This window comes from Suillus paluster (genome assembly GCF_016628075.1).
Source record: "Suillus paluster strain FC165 chromosome Unknown EDB91scaffold_18, whole genome shotgun sequence".
Taxonomy (NCBI): domain Eukaryota; kingdom Fungi; phylum Basidiomycota; class Agaricomycetes; order Boletales; family Suillaceae; genus Suillus; species Suillus paluster.
In genome coordinates this window covers 380,693-395,457 of record NW_024537578.1, presented here as the reverse complement: position 1 = coordinate 395,457, position 14,765 = coordinate 380,693, and the positions used below count along the sequence as shown (strand labels likewise).

Genomic DNA, 14,765 nt, shown 5'->3' with positions numbered 1-14,765 from the left:
ACTGTGTACGGAAAGATGACCGATGTTGTCTTCCAACTAGCTTCTGCTAACATTGAAAGCGCCCAGTCCAGATTCTGAATGGCACAAAATGATATGTACAATGGTTTGGAACGTCCTCCAGCTCTATCCTGAGCTAAGCGAAGGCGCCCCTCATTGGCACCGAGCGAGAAAATGACATGTTCAAATATCCGTCTCCCGGAACGCATGATCTACAGCCGCTATCGCTGCTAGAGTTGAAGTTCTGAACATCTGACAAGATCCACATGCAGGTCTGCTCAGCCGTGGGAGAAGGTCACATTGCCTCTTTGTCGTTGTTATCGCTCAAGTGATCTCTACGTCATGCTCCGCTTGGGGCTACTTGAGGCAAGCCCGTTTCGCCACCCTCTTATCGCTAGGTGTTGACCTTCCGCTTTCTGTCATCCCCCTCTACACGAAAAAAATGGGTACAAAACTACTTACCCTCTTCTGGGCATGGCTAGCGCTAAGCCATTCGGAATCTTTTATGTCTCCGTTTCTGCGGCAATCACAACGCCTCTACCCGATCTCTACGAGGCATCTGTGATCGAGCTCCAAGCGGGTCTTACTTCGGGGCAGTTCACAAGCATCGATCTGATCAAGGTCCGTAAGCTAACAGTCTTGCATAGTCACGAATAGCCTGGGATGATACTGATGAAGTTGTGGAATTGCTCTTTTGGTATGACGGGCGTATTTCTCCCGTATTGAAGAAGTCAATCTGAAAGGACCGATGCTTCGTGCTGTGATTGAGACCAATCCCTCTGCGCTGCGGGAAGCTGCGGCGCTGGATCACGAGCGGCTCACCTACGGGCTGCGGAGTGCGCTTCATGGGATCCCGGTGCTTGTGAAGGACAATATCGCGACTGTAGCATTTGAAGGTGTGTTTCAGTGACGTGGAATGGAGAGCCGATGATGATAGTGATGTTTGAAGGAATGAACACGACTGCGGGGTCATATAGCTTGTTGAACTCTGTGGTTCCGGATGATGCAGGTGTAGTGAAACGATTACGCAAGGCAGGAGCCATTATTCTCGGTGCGTTTTTTGATGGCGCAGGTCAACGTGAAAATCCAACACAGCCATATTGCTACTGCAGGCAAGGCAAACCTGTCCGAGTGGGCACACTACCGTGGAAACCTCGCCTCCGGATGGTCAGGACGCGGAGGACAATGCACGAACGCGTACTACCCAAACGCCGACCCATGTGGTTCGTCGGCTGGTTCTGGCGTCTCTGCATCTATTGGCCTGGCTGCTGTCACTCTTGGGTTTGCCTCCAGTTCACTCTCTTGCACTGAACTTTTACTGATATGAGAGGCAGGACGGAGACGGACGGGAGTATCACATGCCCCGCGAATCAAAATAATGTGGTAGGCATCAAGCCTACTGTAGGGTTGACATCCCGTGCGGGGGGTAAGTCACGTCCCGCCTCACCTCATATTAAGCTCACAATCTTATCTCCAGTAATACCGATCTCGGAGCACCAAGACACAGTCGGTCCCCTCACTCGCTCCGTTACAGATGCTGCCATTGTCCTTTCCATCATCGCCGGCCCAGACCCTAACGACAACTTTACGATGGCGCAACCAATGCCCGTACCCGACTACACCATGGCACTCAGTAACACATCGCTCGCTGGCAAGCGTATTGGAGTGCCCCGTGCAGTCTTCATGAATGACACCATGACTGGCAATGATCCATACGTGAATCAAGCATTTGAACAGGCGCTGGAGATGTTAAAGGTCCTGGGCGCGACAATCGTAGACCCAGCTGATTTACCCTCGGCGTACGAACTCTACGAGTCTAATAACGATAATGAGACTGTCGTTCTGCACGTTGACTTCAAGGTATCTAAGTACAGTGAAAGTATAAATTTGATGCTGACACTTCGGTTCTTCTCTGCAGGTCCAACTCAACGCCTGGTTTGACAGCCTCATTGCAAACCCATCAGGGGTGGCTTCGCTTGAGGAGTTAATCGTCTTTGATAGCAACAACCCAACGCTCGAAGAGCCTACGGGATACGCAGACCAGTCTATGTGGGTATCCCTGTAAGGGCACAACTATCCTCACTGAACTTATTGCAGTTTGATCGAATCACAAGCAACTACTGGTTTTAATGCATCTTACTACCAATCTCTTGCGTTTGACATGGAACTTGGCGCCACTCGTGGCATCGATGCAGCCCTCAAGATGTATGCTCTCGACGCTCTGGTGCTCCCTGCACCAGGTTTTACAACTGTTCCTGCAGGTTCGTATTGAAAATTTATGTTCATCTATGGACTCAAACACGGTACTTTCGCAGCCATCGCAGGATATCCGATTGTCACGGGTAAGCGATTTCTCAATCTCTAGCCATCTGATTGGTCAACCCTATCCGTCCTCAGTGCCTTTGGGCTTCTATCCAGAGAATGTTACGATTGCCAGCGCAGGGCCCAATACTGTCTATCCAGCTCCAGGTGTCCCAATTGGACTTTCGTTCCTTGGAACAGCATGGAGCGAGTATAGCCTTGTCGGTTTTGCATATGCCTACGAACAGAAGACCCAAACAAGGCTACAAAGGAAAGCCTACGCTGCAGCAATTCCGACAACACAGCTGGCGGATGTTATAGGGAAGTAGTTATTACAACTGTACCCCGAGATAGCTTCACTGTTTACCAAACCTCTCCTCAGCTGTATGAACTTCAAATACAAATCACAGGTGTTTGTTCAACGGCGGGTGTCAGTCACAACGAGACTGAAGATTCCTTCGTGTGAAAATGTCAAGAAACCATTCTGTTTGGCTGCTATTACAGGTGCAAAACATGCAATACTTAGTGAGGAAGGAGATTCTCGTCATCCCGGTGTGTGTCCTAGCAACCTTGGCATAGGGTTGGGCTTCATAACATTTGTGCAACTAGTAGTGAAGTCCAAGTATGTGGTTCCCTGTTACCATTCCAAAATAGATTGGCTCTCGAATGGGGGGAAAATGCAAGTCCCTGAATGGATCAAATATGGTAGCATGAAAGACCTCAACCACTGCTTGGCAAGCATATTTTGAGGGCATTTTTAAGTCCAGGTTTGCTGCCCTCATGTATAGCTCTCCTTGCTCCTCACCACCATGAAGAAAAGTCTGTGTCATGTCCTGCATGTCCAAACCTGGAACTCCAGATCCTTCCCTGTGAAATCTGGACTTCTGCCCTAATTTCTGTCTGGTGCTCCAGTTTCATCTCTGGAATCTACACCTATCTCCTTTTAGATCACTGCTCTCCAGCTACTGGTCATACACTTTTCCACCTTGCTTACTGTCTGTCTCTCTGCATTCATTTTGGAGGCAACCGGACCAGGACCGGTTTTTTTGATCCTGGAATATTCCAAAAGCCGGACTGGACTGATGGCAACTGCATTTTCGTGCCATTGCAAAAAACTGGTCCGGTTTTAGACCGGTCCAGGACCAATGACCTCATCAATACAAATATTTTGAGCCTCTTATCTTGTCAAATGGGTAAGATTTGAGCAAGTTATGAGCATCACAAGACAGGCTTGTATGACTTTTACAAGCAATTATTGAAATGCTCATAACTTTCCCAAATCTTGACTGTTTTTTATGATCCAACCAGTGATAAATGCACCTCAATTAGCACTATCATACACTATGATATAGGCTAGGGTTAGGGTTACAAAGACCGGTTGCAACCAGTTTTTATCAATTTTTCATTTTTTTGCTGATGGGAGGCAACTGCAACTGCAGTCTGGTTGCAACCACTTCCAGTCTGGTCCGGCAACTGGACTTTAAAACACTACTAATAGACTTTCCACATGCCTCATACATAGCTTTTCACTATGCTGACTGATTACTTACTTGATACCTACAGTATATAAACTCTTGTAAAACTCTGTACCTCCTTGGTTTGAATATCATCTTAGTTCCTGCTCATTCCTGTTTCTCCAGACTTGAGTCTTACCACTTGTCCACCTCCAAGTCTTTGGGTTTTGTCATATCCCGTACCTCCAGATCTGGAATTCCAGATCTACTCCATTAAAGTCCGGTTCTCCATCCTGCTATTCTGCCCAGCGCTCCGCCTTCATCTCTGCACTCACCCCTAACTCCTTTTAGATTAGCTATTGCTCCAGTTACCAGTTATGTCCTATTCCGCTATGCTTACTGATCCGTCCATTCTTACTTCATTTCCGACTTCACTGCTTTGATCTGTTACACTTACTAATAGACTTTCCACATGCTTTGTACATAGCCCTTACCTTTGCTGACTGATTTACTTACATGATACCTACAGTATATAAACCCCTGTAATACTCCGGAACTCCTCAGTTCGAATATCATCTTAGTTCTGCTCATTCCTGCAATCTCCGGACTTGAGTCTCACCTCTTGTCCACCTCCGAGTCTTAGGGGTTAAACCTTAGGACTAATCCTCCGGCTCTACCTTAGGGTAGTCTAACCTCTGTTCTGTTTCTACTCCGGATCTCCATATTAGCCTTACTCTGTCCCCACATAGTCTTCCAGAGTTCTGCCGAACTCCATCGACGTTTGTCCTCCGGAACTCCCTGGACTTCCATCAGACTTCCCCTCTGCCCACTGGAAATTAAGGGCACATACTTGGGTAAGGGGCGCAGCGCATGAGCTGAAGCTGAAGCCCTTTGAGTAACCTCTCCCTTGAGCACGACCTTAACAGGTTTATTCTTTAGACTATATCTCTGGCTCTACCTTAGGGTAGTCTACCTCTGTTGCATTTCTACTCTGGACTTTTCTGTAGTAGCCTTACCCTAGTTCCTCTTGAATCTCCGGAGTTCTGCCAAACTCCCCCTGGGTCTGACCTCTGGACCTACCTGGACTTCCATCAGACTTCCCTCCTACCTCTTGGAAATTAAGGGCACGTACTCAGGTAAGGGGCACAGTGCATGAGCTGAAGCCAAGCCCTTTGAGTTCTTCTCCCTTTGAGCATGACCTTAACAGTCTGCAAGATTCCTGGTGTTGCGCCACTGCTTCATGCTGCCACCACCATCAACTGGTGATGTTGTCATATACCTGATCTGACCGCTCTAATATCAATATCCGCTCCGCTTTCCGACCCCCTCCACTCCATCCATCCTCCGCTCCGTCCAATCACAAGTCTGCATTCCGCCCTATGCTTCCGCTCAACCGCTCAACCAATCCCCTTCCATAACATCTTCATTCAACTGGACCTCTTTCCCCTTTTAGATATATGCTTTCCCTTTTGATACATAGACCCTTACTTCCGGATCACTGGTAATTCCTACTACCGCTCGATTGCTGATCTGACACGTACAAATTGATATCCGCTCCAACTTGTGTCTTCACCTGTGTAAGTACTTACAAATTATATCCTTGGTACATAGCTTTACAACATAGTTATCCTGGTCACTGCCTCATACATAGAAGTATATAACATATCATGTACTTAGATATTTTCCTCAGTCTTATTATTACTTGTCTTCTTGCAGTTACCTCTTGTGAGAATTCTCAGTAGGACCTTGCCTCCTCTGGACACAAGTCTCAACTTGTTGTCACCTCCGACCCTCCGACCCTTCGCTCCAACTTAGAGCCGTGCTCTAAGTCTTTCCCTTATTACTCCGCCCCTATCAAATATTCTCCTTTGTCCCTCCGCATTATCCTCTGCCTTCCCCGACCCTACCAAACATTCCCCTTGTTCCTATCCACCCTCCGCATTACTCCCTGCCTTCTCCGCTCCGCTCCTAGTCGGCCCGCCACTAGTAGCTCTTACTCCCCGACCCTCAAAGCGGACCCAAGTGGTCCACTCGTCCTATCATTGGACAATGTTGGACCCGCTCCAAATTCGGGGCACATACTTGGCTAAGGGCACAGCGCAAGAGCTGAAGCCAAGCCCCGACCCCTCTGCTTCCTGAGTCAGCATGGTACCTAACAGATGTGCTAGGCCTGGCCTTCCAATACCAAAATGAGCCAAAAGCTTATTATGCTATTGTAATGCATAGTAGGTTTGAATTTCTTCCTCTGACATCAAGATATTCCCATCACCACCCTCTCCAACCAATTCCTTCTCCAACTCAGCCTCCAGAACAGAAGTTGAAGCAGCCTCACAAAAGATCAAGTCATGCTAAAACATAAAGTGAAGAACTTGAAGGGCCTCCACCATATCAGCCTTCAAGTGATTACAGTGCTTCATTGTCATATCCCATATATCTGCACCCCTAAATCACTATCAGTAATACCTGTTAGGTACCATGCCAGGCTCAAGAAGTGGAGGGGTTGGGGCTTGGCTTCAGCTCTTGCGCTGCGCCCTTAGCTGAGTACGTGCCTCAAATTTGGAGCGGGTCTGATGGTAGGACAAGTAGACCGCTTTTGTCCGCTTGAGGGTCAGGAAGTAAATGCTACTAGCAGCAGGCCAACTTAGGAGCGGAGCGGGGAAGGCAGAGGATAGTGCAGAAGGTGGATAGGAGCAAAGGAGTTTATTGATAGAGGCAGAGAAGTAAGGGGGAGGACTTAGAGCACCACTCTAAGTCAGAGTGGAAGGTCGGAGGTGACAACAAGATGAAACTTGTGTCCAGAGGAGGCAAGGTCCTACTGAGAATTCTCACAAGTAGAGACTGCGAGAAGACAAGTAATATTAAGACTGAGGAAACTATCTAAGTACAGGATATGTTATATACTTCTAAGTGTGAGGCTGTGATTAGGAGACTTATGTTGTAAAGCTATGTACCAAGGATATAGTTTGTAAGTACTTGCACAGGTGAAGACATAAGTTAGAGCGGATATCAATATGTACGCGTTGGATCAGTGATTGAGCGGTAAGAGGAGTTACTGGTGATCCGGAAGTAAGGGTTTATGTACCAAAGGGGGAAGTATATGCCTAGAAGGGGAAAGAGGTTCCAGTTGAATGGAGACATTATAGAAGGTGACCGGTTGGGCGGTCGAGTGGAAGTGTAGGAGCAGATGTAGAGGGTGATTGGACAGAGTGGAGGATGGATGGAGCAGAGGTGGTTGGAAAGCGGGGGTGATGCAGAATCGGGCAGAGCGGATATTAATACTGATGGAGCAGTCAAATCAGGTATATGACAATACCCCTAATCACAATCTCCAGAACTCCAGAAGGTAGTTAGCCTACACTTCACCTTATCTGCACCCCTCAGCAGGACAGCCCTGCACCCCAGTTCTACATCCACTGGACCTACACCTGGTGCCTCAGCAGGATCTGCCCTATTTCCCTGCCTCTGATCTCTGCTCTTATCACCTCCACTCCTCTGGATCTGACCTCCACCCAATCTCTGGACTTTAAGCAGCTAGTCTGTCTCATGCATCATCTGTTCCCTCCAGACTTCCACAGGAAGACTGCTCTGCCTACACCATACATCATCTACCTCTCTGATCCAGACTTCCTCTGGTCCAGAATCTCTGTACTCTCCTTGATGGACTGATGTTAAGACTGTGCTCAGGGGTAAGGCAGAGTCTGAGGGGCTTGACTTCAGCTTGTATGCTGTGGCCCTTACCTGAGTATGTGCCCCTAATTTTGAAGTGTAGTCCAGCACAAGTTCTATGAGCTCCGACAGGACATTGGAGTAGAGGCTCTCTGAAGGAGAGCCAATGGACTATCAGATGAGCATAGGAAAGTTGGGCAGAGGTGGGTCTGCCTGACAGCAGAGAGGTGGAGAACTACTGTGGTTGAAACCAACAGTAGAAGTAAAGCAGAAGAGACTGCTTGGACAAAGTCCAAAGTAGAATGGAAACATGGAGGACAGATGTATAAGAGCACTAGGCTTAAGTCCAAAGCACGGGAAGGGTGGCTAAGGCACGGGGAGTCCAACAAGTGGAGAAGGTGGTTGACTGTCATATACCTGATTCGACTGCTCCAATATCAATATCCACTCTGCCTTCCAACCACCTCCACCCCATCCATCCTCCGCTCCATCCAATCACAGTCTGCATCCGCTCCTACACTTCCGCTTGACTGCCCAACTAGTCCCCTTCCATAACATCTCCACTCAACTGGAACCTCTTTCCCCTTTTAGATATATACTTTCCCCTCTGGTACATAGACCCTTACTTCCAGATCACCGGTAACTCCTCTTACCAGCTTGATCGCTGATCCGACGTGTACATATTGATATCCACTCCGACTTATGTCTTGCCCTGTGTAAGTACTTACAAATTATATCCTTGGTACATAGCTTTACAACATAGTTCTCCTAATCACTGCCTCACACTTAGAAGTATATAACATATCCTGTACTTAGATATTTTCCCCAGTCTTAATATTACTTGTCTTCTTGCAGTTTCTACTTGTGAGAATTCTCAGTAGGACCTTGGCTCTTCCGGACACAAGTTTCATCTTGTTGTCACCTCTGACTTTCTGCTCTGACTTAGAGCTGTGCTCTAAGTCTTCCCCTTTACTCCTCCACCCCTATCAATCATCCCCCTTGCTCCTATCCACCCTCTGCCTTATCCTCTGCCTTCTCCACTCCACTCCTAGTCAGCCCGCCACTATTAGCACTTACCTCCCAACCCTCAAAGTGGACCAAAGCAGTCCACTCGTCCTATTGTCGGACAACATCAGACCTGCTCCAAATTCGGGGCATGTACTCAGGCTAAGGGCGCTGCGCAAGAGCTGAAGCCAAGCCCCTGACCCCTCCGCTTCTTGAACCTGGCATGGTACCTAACATTGACCTAGGGAGTCAATCCCCTAGGCCAGCAAACAGGAGTTGACAAGGTTTGAGCCCAAGTCCAAGAACAGAGGAGCAGGGCTGTTAAGGTCATACTCAAAGGGAGGAGAACTCAAAGGGCTTGGCTTCAGCTTGTATGCTGCACCCCTTACCTGAGTACATGTTCTTAATTTCCAGGAGACAAGAGAGGAGTCTGACTGAAGTCCAGAGATATCTGAGGGTCAGACACAGGAGGAGTTCTACAGAACTCTGGGGATTCAGGAGATGTTAGAGAAAGACTACTATGGACAAGTCTGGAGTACTATGTGAAGCGATGGTGGACAAAAGAATTGACGCTGATGATGAAACAGAAAAACAAGCTAAGTGATCTATCCTACAAATTGAGAGGACTCCCTGAGCACCCCGTCCACAAAGAACACTGCCGCTTTCGCAACCATGTAACCAAAGCAATCCAAAAAAACAAAACACAAGCACTGGATAGATTTCCTAGAGGAGCTGGATCAACAATCCGTATACATGGCGAATCAATATGTAACGACACCTTACAGTGATGGAGGGAGATCTAGCGTACCAGTCCTCAAAGTCAAGAACAAGGAAGGCAACCTAGTAGAGGCCATCACCAACAATGAGAAAAGCAAAGCACTGGCCAATGCCTTCTTCCTCCCACCCCAAGCCAACAGCTCTGTCCCATCTGACTTCAACTACCCTTGACCCGATAGCAGCCTTCTCAACAATCATAGAAGCTCAAATCGAGAGAGTGATAGCTAACACCAGCCCCTACAAAGCACCAGGACCAGATGGAATCTGCAACATCATTTTCAAGCAAGCGTCATCCATACTGACACCATACCTCAGGCACCTATTCAATTCCATCTTCAATCTCAACACCTACTTTGACCCCTGGCACGAATTCACAATGGTGGTCCTCAAGAAGCCTGGGAAAGCAGACTATACAACACCCAAAGTGTATCATCCCATCGCTCTCATCAATACAATGTGCAAGCTACTAATGGCAATCATAGCTGAACAGGTCACAGATCTCATGAAACACCACAATCTACTACCCAACACCCACTTTGGAGGACGATCCAGGCGCACAACAACGGATTCCCTACACCTTCTAAAAGTAACAGTCAAAAATGCATGGCAAAATGGAAAAGTAGCCTCAATACTCTTTCTGGACATTGAAGGAGTGTTTCCCTAATGCAGTTACTGACCGACTAGCCCATAATATGAAGAAAAGACGCCTTCCACCAGAGATAGTTCAGTTCATGGTCAGAATGCTCTCAGGACACAAAACACAACTAAAGTTCAATGACTCGATATTGGACTGGATACACTGTGCGCAATGGAATAGGACAAGGAGACCCATTGTCTATGATCGCCTACTTAGTCTACAATGCTGACCTCATTGATATAGCCAACCCCTGCAATAAGGAAACAGCACTGGCCTTTGTAGACAATACAGCATACATAGTGATAAGTCCATCCTTCAAAGACACCCACAACACACTCAAAGACATGATGGAGAGACCGAATGGGGCACTTCAATGGTCAAAGGAGCACAACTCAAGGTTTGAAGTCAACAAGTTCACACTGATTGATTTTACCCATAGTAAAACACACACCCGCCCCCCACTTGTCCTGCAAAACACCACCATACACCCCACTGAGCACCATCATTTCCTTGGCCTTCTAGTTGACCAAGAACTGACATGGAAATATCACACAGGACATGCTATAGCCAAGGGAACAGAATACGTCCTGCAACTGCAACGACTCTCCAGACCAGCAAACAGGATATCAGCAAAACTCATGTGCCAACTATACCTAACCGTAGCAGTACCAAAATTCACGTATGGAGCGAACCTATGGTTCAAACCCATCTACTGTAATGGCACAACAAAAGAACAGTGAGGATTGCTAGGTATAGCTAAATGGCTAGCCACAGTCCAGAGAACAGCCGCACTAAGCATAACCGGAGCCATGAAAATGATGGCCACAGATATCCTCGACAACCATGCTAACCTCCTACTGATTCCACTACTCCTCCAAAAGATCTGTCACCACACCACCCTTCATCTCACCACCCTCCCACAGCAACACCCACTACATTCACACCTGCAGCACATCGCCAAATACCAAAACACCTCCCGTCACTGTTCATCTCTTCACAACCTCACAGCCACCTACCAACTCCTCTCCAAGAACATCGAAACGATTGACCCCATTAGCAGATCAGACAAGCACTGACCCAATGCATATCACTCCCACATTGCTAGAGAGGAAAAGGATGCTATCAAGGAGCAGAAAGAATTACTGGACAAAGTACAAGTGTTCACAGATGGCTCGGGACACAACAGAGGAATAGGAGCAGTGGCAGTCCTGATATGAGAAGGACAAGCCCCATGTATCCTAAAGTACCACCTCAGCTCGGATCAAAAGCATACCATCTATGAGGCAGAAGTAGTTGGCCTTTTACTTGCAGCAAAGCTCATCGCTATGGAAAGGAACATGATCTACCCAGCATCAATCTTCATAGACAATCAGGCGGCCATACAATCTGGTGAGAGTCAGTACATGAACTCGGGCAGTTACTTAGTAGAACATTTCCGCACCTTAACAGTGCAGCTAGCTAATTGCAGAAACACTTGCAATCTCAACTTTGACCTCACAATAAGATGGATCCCAGGACACAAGGGAGTAGCAGGCAATGAGCTAGCAGATAAAGCAGTGAAGGAAGCAGCAGAAGGAGAGAGAAAGTCAAGCATACATGAATGTCTACCATCCTTCCTTCAACTCAGCAAACTCCCAGACAGCATCTCAGCCCTGAAACAATGGCACCAATTGGACCTGAACACCAGATGGACAGAAACCTGGAAGAAATCACCTCATTACGCACGTGCATGAACCATCAACCCCAGCATGCTGTCCAACAAATTCATTAAGCTCATTACCACCCTCCCTAGACGCCAGACAGTATCATCACCCAACTGTGGACCCGCCACTCCCCCCTCAACCAGCATCTTCATCGCATAGGGAAAAGTCACTCCCCTTACTGTTTGTTCTGTCCAGAAATAGTAGAAACTGTCCCCCACTTGCTATTTGACTGCTGTCAATACGCAAGAGAACACCACATCCTCTTGAATGCCCTACGCTGCAAAGCGACCTCACTCACCTACCTACTAACCTCCGATGATGCAGTCAGACCTGCTCATGCAATATGTTAATGGCACAGGAAGATTTAAAACCACATTTGGTGAGATCTTGGAAACATAATACTATACATGACTTAAGCATGCTTCATATATCAACAGGGAAACAGACACACATAGACAACACACCAAGCAAATAGATCTCCGAGACTAAAGGGAAAGACTAGTGCCAGCTGCTCAGTCACTGTAGAAGAAGAGAGGTGAAAGGAGCACATCTTAGACAAACAGACACCAGGATTGAAGCCATGACCAAGCCAAAGTCTCGCACAACATTTGACCAATACCCTCCCCAAGCAACTCATTAACTACATCATTCCCTCTGTACAAAATTGGTGTCGGCCTTTGCCCAACAACATACCAACAGAGTACGCATATATCCACTCAACAAAGATAGATTACCACAAATATGTACGATAGTGTAGCAGGAGTAAGCCCCCGTGTATAGGGTTATGTCCGACATAGGGTCTTCGACCCCAAAGGACCATAAAATGGATTTTATAATAATAAAAAAGTCTGGAGTAGAAATGGAGCAGAGATAGACTACCCTAAGGTAGAGCTGGAGATATAGTCTAAGGAGTTGATCCTAAGGCTTGGAGGTGGACAGGAGGAATGACTCAAGTCCAGAGACATAGGAATGAGCAGGAACTAAGTTAATATTTGAACTGAGGAGGTACAGAGTGTTACAGGAGTTTATATACTGTAGGTATTGAGTAAGTAATCAGTCAGCACAGTACAAGGCTATGTATGAAGCATGTAGAAAGTCTATTAGTAAGTCTTTAATGGATCAAAGGAAATGGAATTGGAAATGAATATGGAGAATGGATCAGTAAACAAGACAGAAAAGAATACAACTGGTAGCTGGAGAAGGGGAAGTCTAAATGGAGACAGGTGCAAGGTTAGGTTTAGGCCTGGGAATGAAACAGGAGTGCTGGATGGAAATCAGGTTGGAAGTCTGGGTATGAGACAAAATCTGAAGTTCTGGGTCCGGAAATGTGGGATATGACAAGGGCTTAGAAAAGGTAATATTCAGACTGAGTATCTACAGACAAATGTACATATGTTTACATACTCTAGGTAAGTAGCATAGCATAGCAGAGGGATATGTGTTGAGCGTACAGTATTACAAGAGGATGACTGAGACAAATGAGAATGAGGCTTAGAGAACAATATGTACGTGACAGATCAATAATCACTCGGGTACAGGAATTACTGGTGATCCAAAAGGAGAACTATAGTATCAAAAGGAGATAGGACCAGTTGAGTGGTTCCTTGTCTATAAGGAGACTAGTCAGGCAGTCAGGCAGACTAACCATCGGGTGGGTTGATGCAAGGGGAACTGAAGGAAACAAAGGGGGTCAGAAGAGCAGAAATGGTGGTGGGGTAGGAGTAGGATCGGGTGGACTGATAGAGCAGAGGAGTGGAGCTCTAGATAGGGTTGGATGGTAGGAATATAGTGTCAGAGGAAATAGGGGTAGTGTTGGAGGAGTGGAATAGAGTTAGGCAGAGGTATATCACCAAAAGTCCAGAAAACAGGTATTACCCTATTAGGCTGATGGTCACAAGATTTTCTGGGTCAAGGGTTATGGCTTCTGAGACGATGACGCCAGTGCTTGATCATTATGATGTTGAGTAGTTCAAAGCTTACCATTGTTCTCATGTGTGCTATGCAAATGAGATGCTTTTGTCATTGTGATCACAGCCTGATATACTGCTTGAAGCTTGATCCCTCCCTGATATTCACTGCAATACATACAGCACACTTTGAATGCCCAGTTAATGGAAGGAGCTCGTTGAGTCCATAGTGGATTCATATACATATTGTAATTAGGTTCTACTACTATAAGTCTCATCCGTATCTGATATTCCCTTAGCATGTACCCTAAGTCTGATTAAATGTGATAAGTATGTATCTCGAATGTAATGTTACAAAGCTCCATATCTCTCCTGTGCGAGAATGTCATCATCAAGCTCCTCTCCTGAGTCAGCCCTAATTCGGTCTTCATGAACATCCTCACTGTTATTGTCATTGTCGCTATCATCCTCATCACCCTCACCATCCTCTTCATCATCCTTGTCATCCTTGTCATCCTTGTCATCCTTGTCATCCTTGTCATTGTTGTCACCTACCTCACCTAACTCAAACTCCAGGTGTTCATCATTATCAACAGAAACCACAGCACTGTCATTTTTCAGGAATTCATCCCACTCTTGTGTGACCTGGTGACCAACACCACCTCCACAAAAGCATACAAACATATTGTGATCAACAAAACCATTCATTATATCTGTCATATACCTGATCTGACCGCTCCGGTATTGATATCCGCTCCACTTTCCAACCACCTCCGCTCCATCCATCCTCCGCTCTGTCCAATCACAGTCCGCATTCCGCTCCTACACTTCTGCTCAACCGCCCAACCAGTCCCCTTCCATAATGTCTCCATTCAACTGGAACCACTTTCCCCTTTTAGATATATACTTTCCCCTTCGGCAGACCCTTCAGTCATATGTACTGCATAACCTGTTGATAGGACATGTACATTGACCTGCAAAACCAGGTGTACAGGACACCGGCCGGCCAATGCACTGCCTGTATAGGCCGGTCATGCAGAGCCTGTGCAGGCCGGTGTCCTATATACAGAATGATATCTCTGCAGTATCTGTGTAGGCCGGTGATGCAGACCCTTGCAGGCACTACCTATATACATATCCAGGCTGTGGTTGACATGTGGGTAGGCCTGGTCATGCAGGCTGTATGGGGTGGCCAGCCGCTGTGCTGCTGGTTTCTGCCACAGTAGGCCAGCCTGCCTCTGCAATATGTGGCAGGGTGTCGGCCGGCCTAGGGAACAATTGTTGCTCACAGGGCCAGCCCACAGTAGCAGCCTGTGGG

General features: G+C 47.0%; 1 protein-coding gene across 1 annotated transcript; it reads left to right on the top strand.

Moving 5' to 3' along the window:
• Positions 1-471: 471 nt before the first annotated feature.
• On the top strand, positions 472-2,791 carry EDB91DRAFT_1221173 (amidase signature enzyme; the record flags this gene model as incomplete). The annotated part of the gene is made up of 10 exons (XM_041320908.1): positions 472-643; positions 726-893; positions 947-1,048; positions 1,110-1,278; positions 1,332-1,423; positions 1,475-1,857; positions 1,916-2,046; positions 2,095-2,258; positions 2,313-2,339; positions 2,395-2,791. The coding sequence occupies 10 exons, from the start codon at positions 472-474 to the stop codon at positions 2,625-2,627; spliced, it is 1,641 nt and encodes a 546-aa protein (XP_041178555.1). The 3' UTR covers positions 2,628-2,791.
• Positions 2,792-14,765: the final 11,974 nt, after the last annotated feature.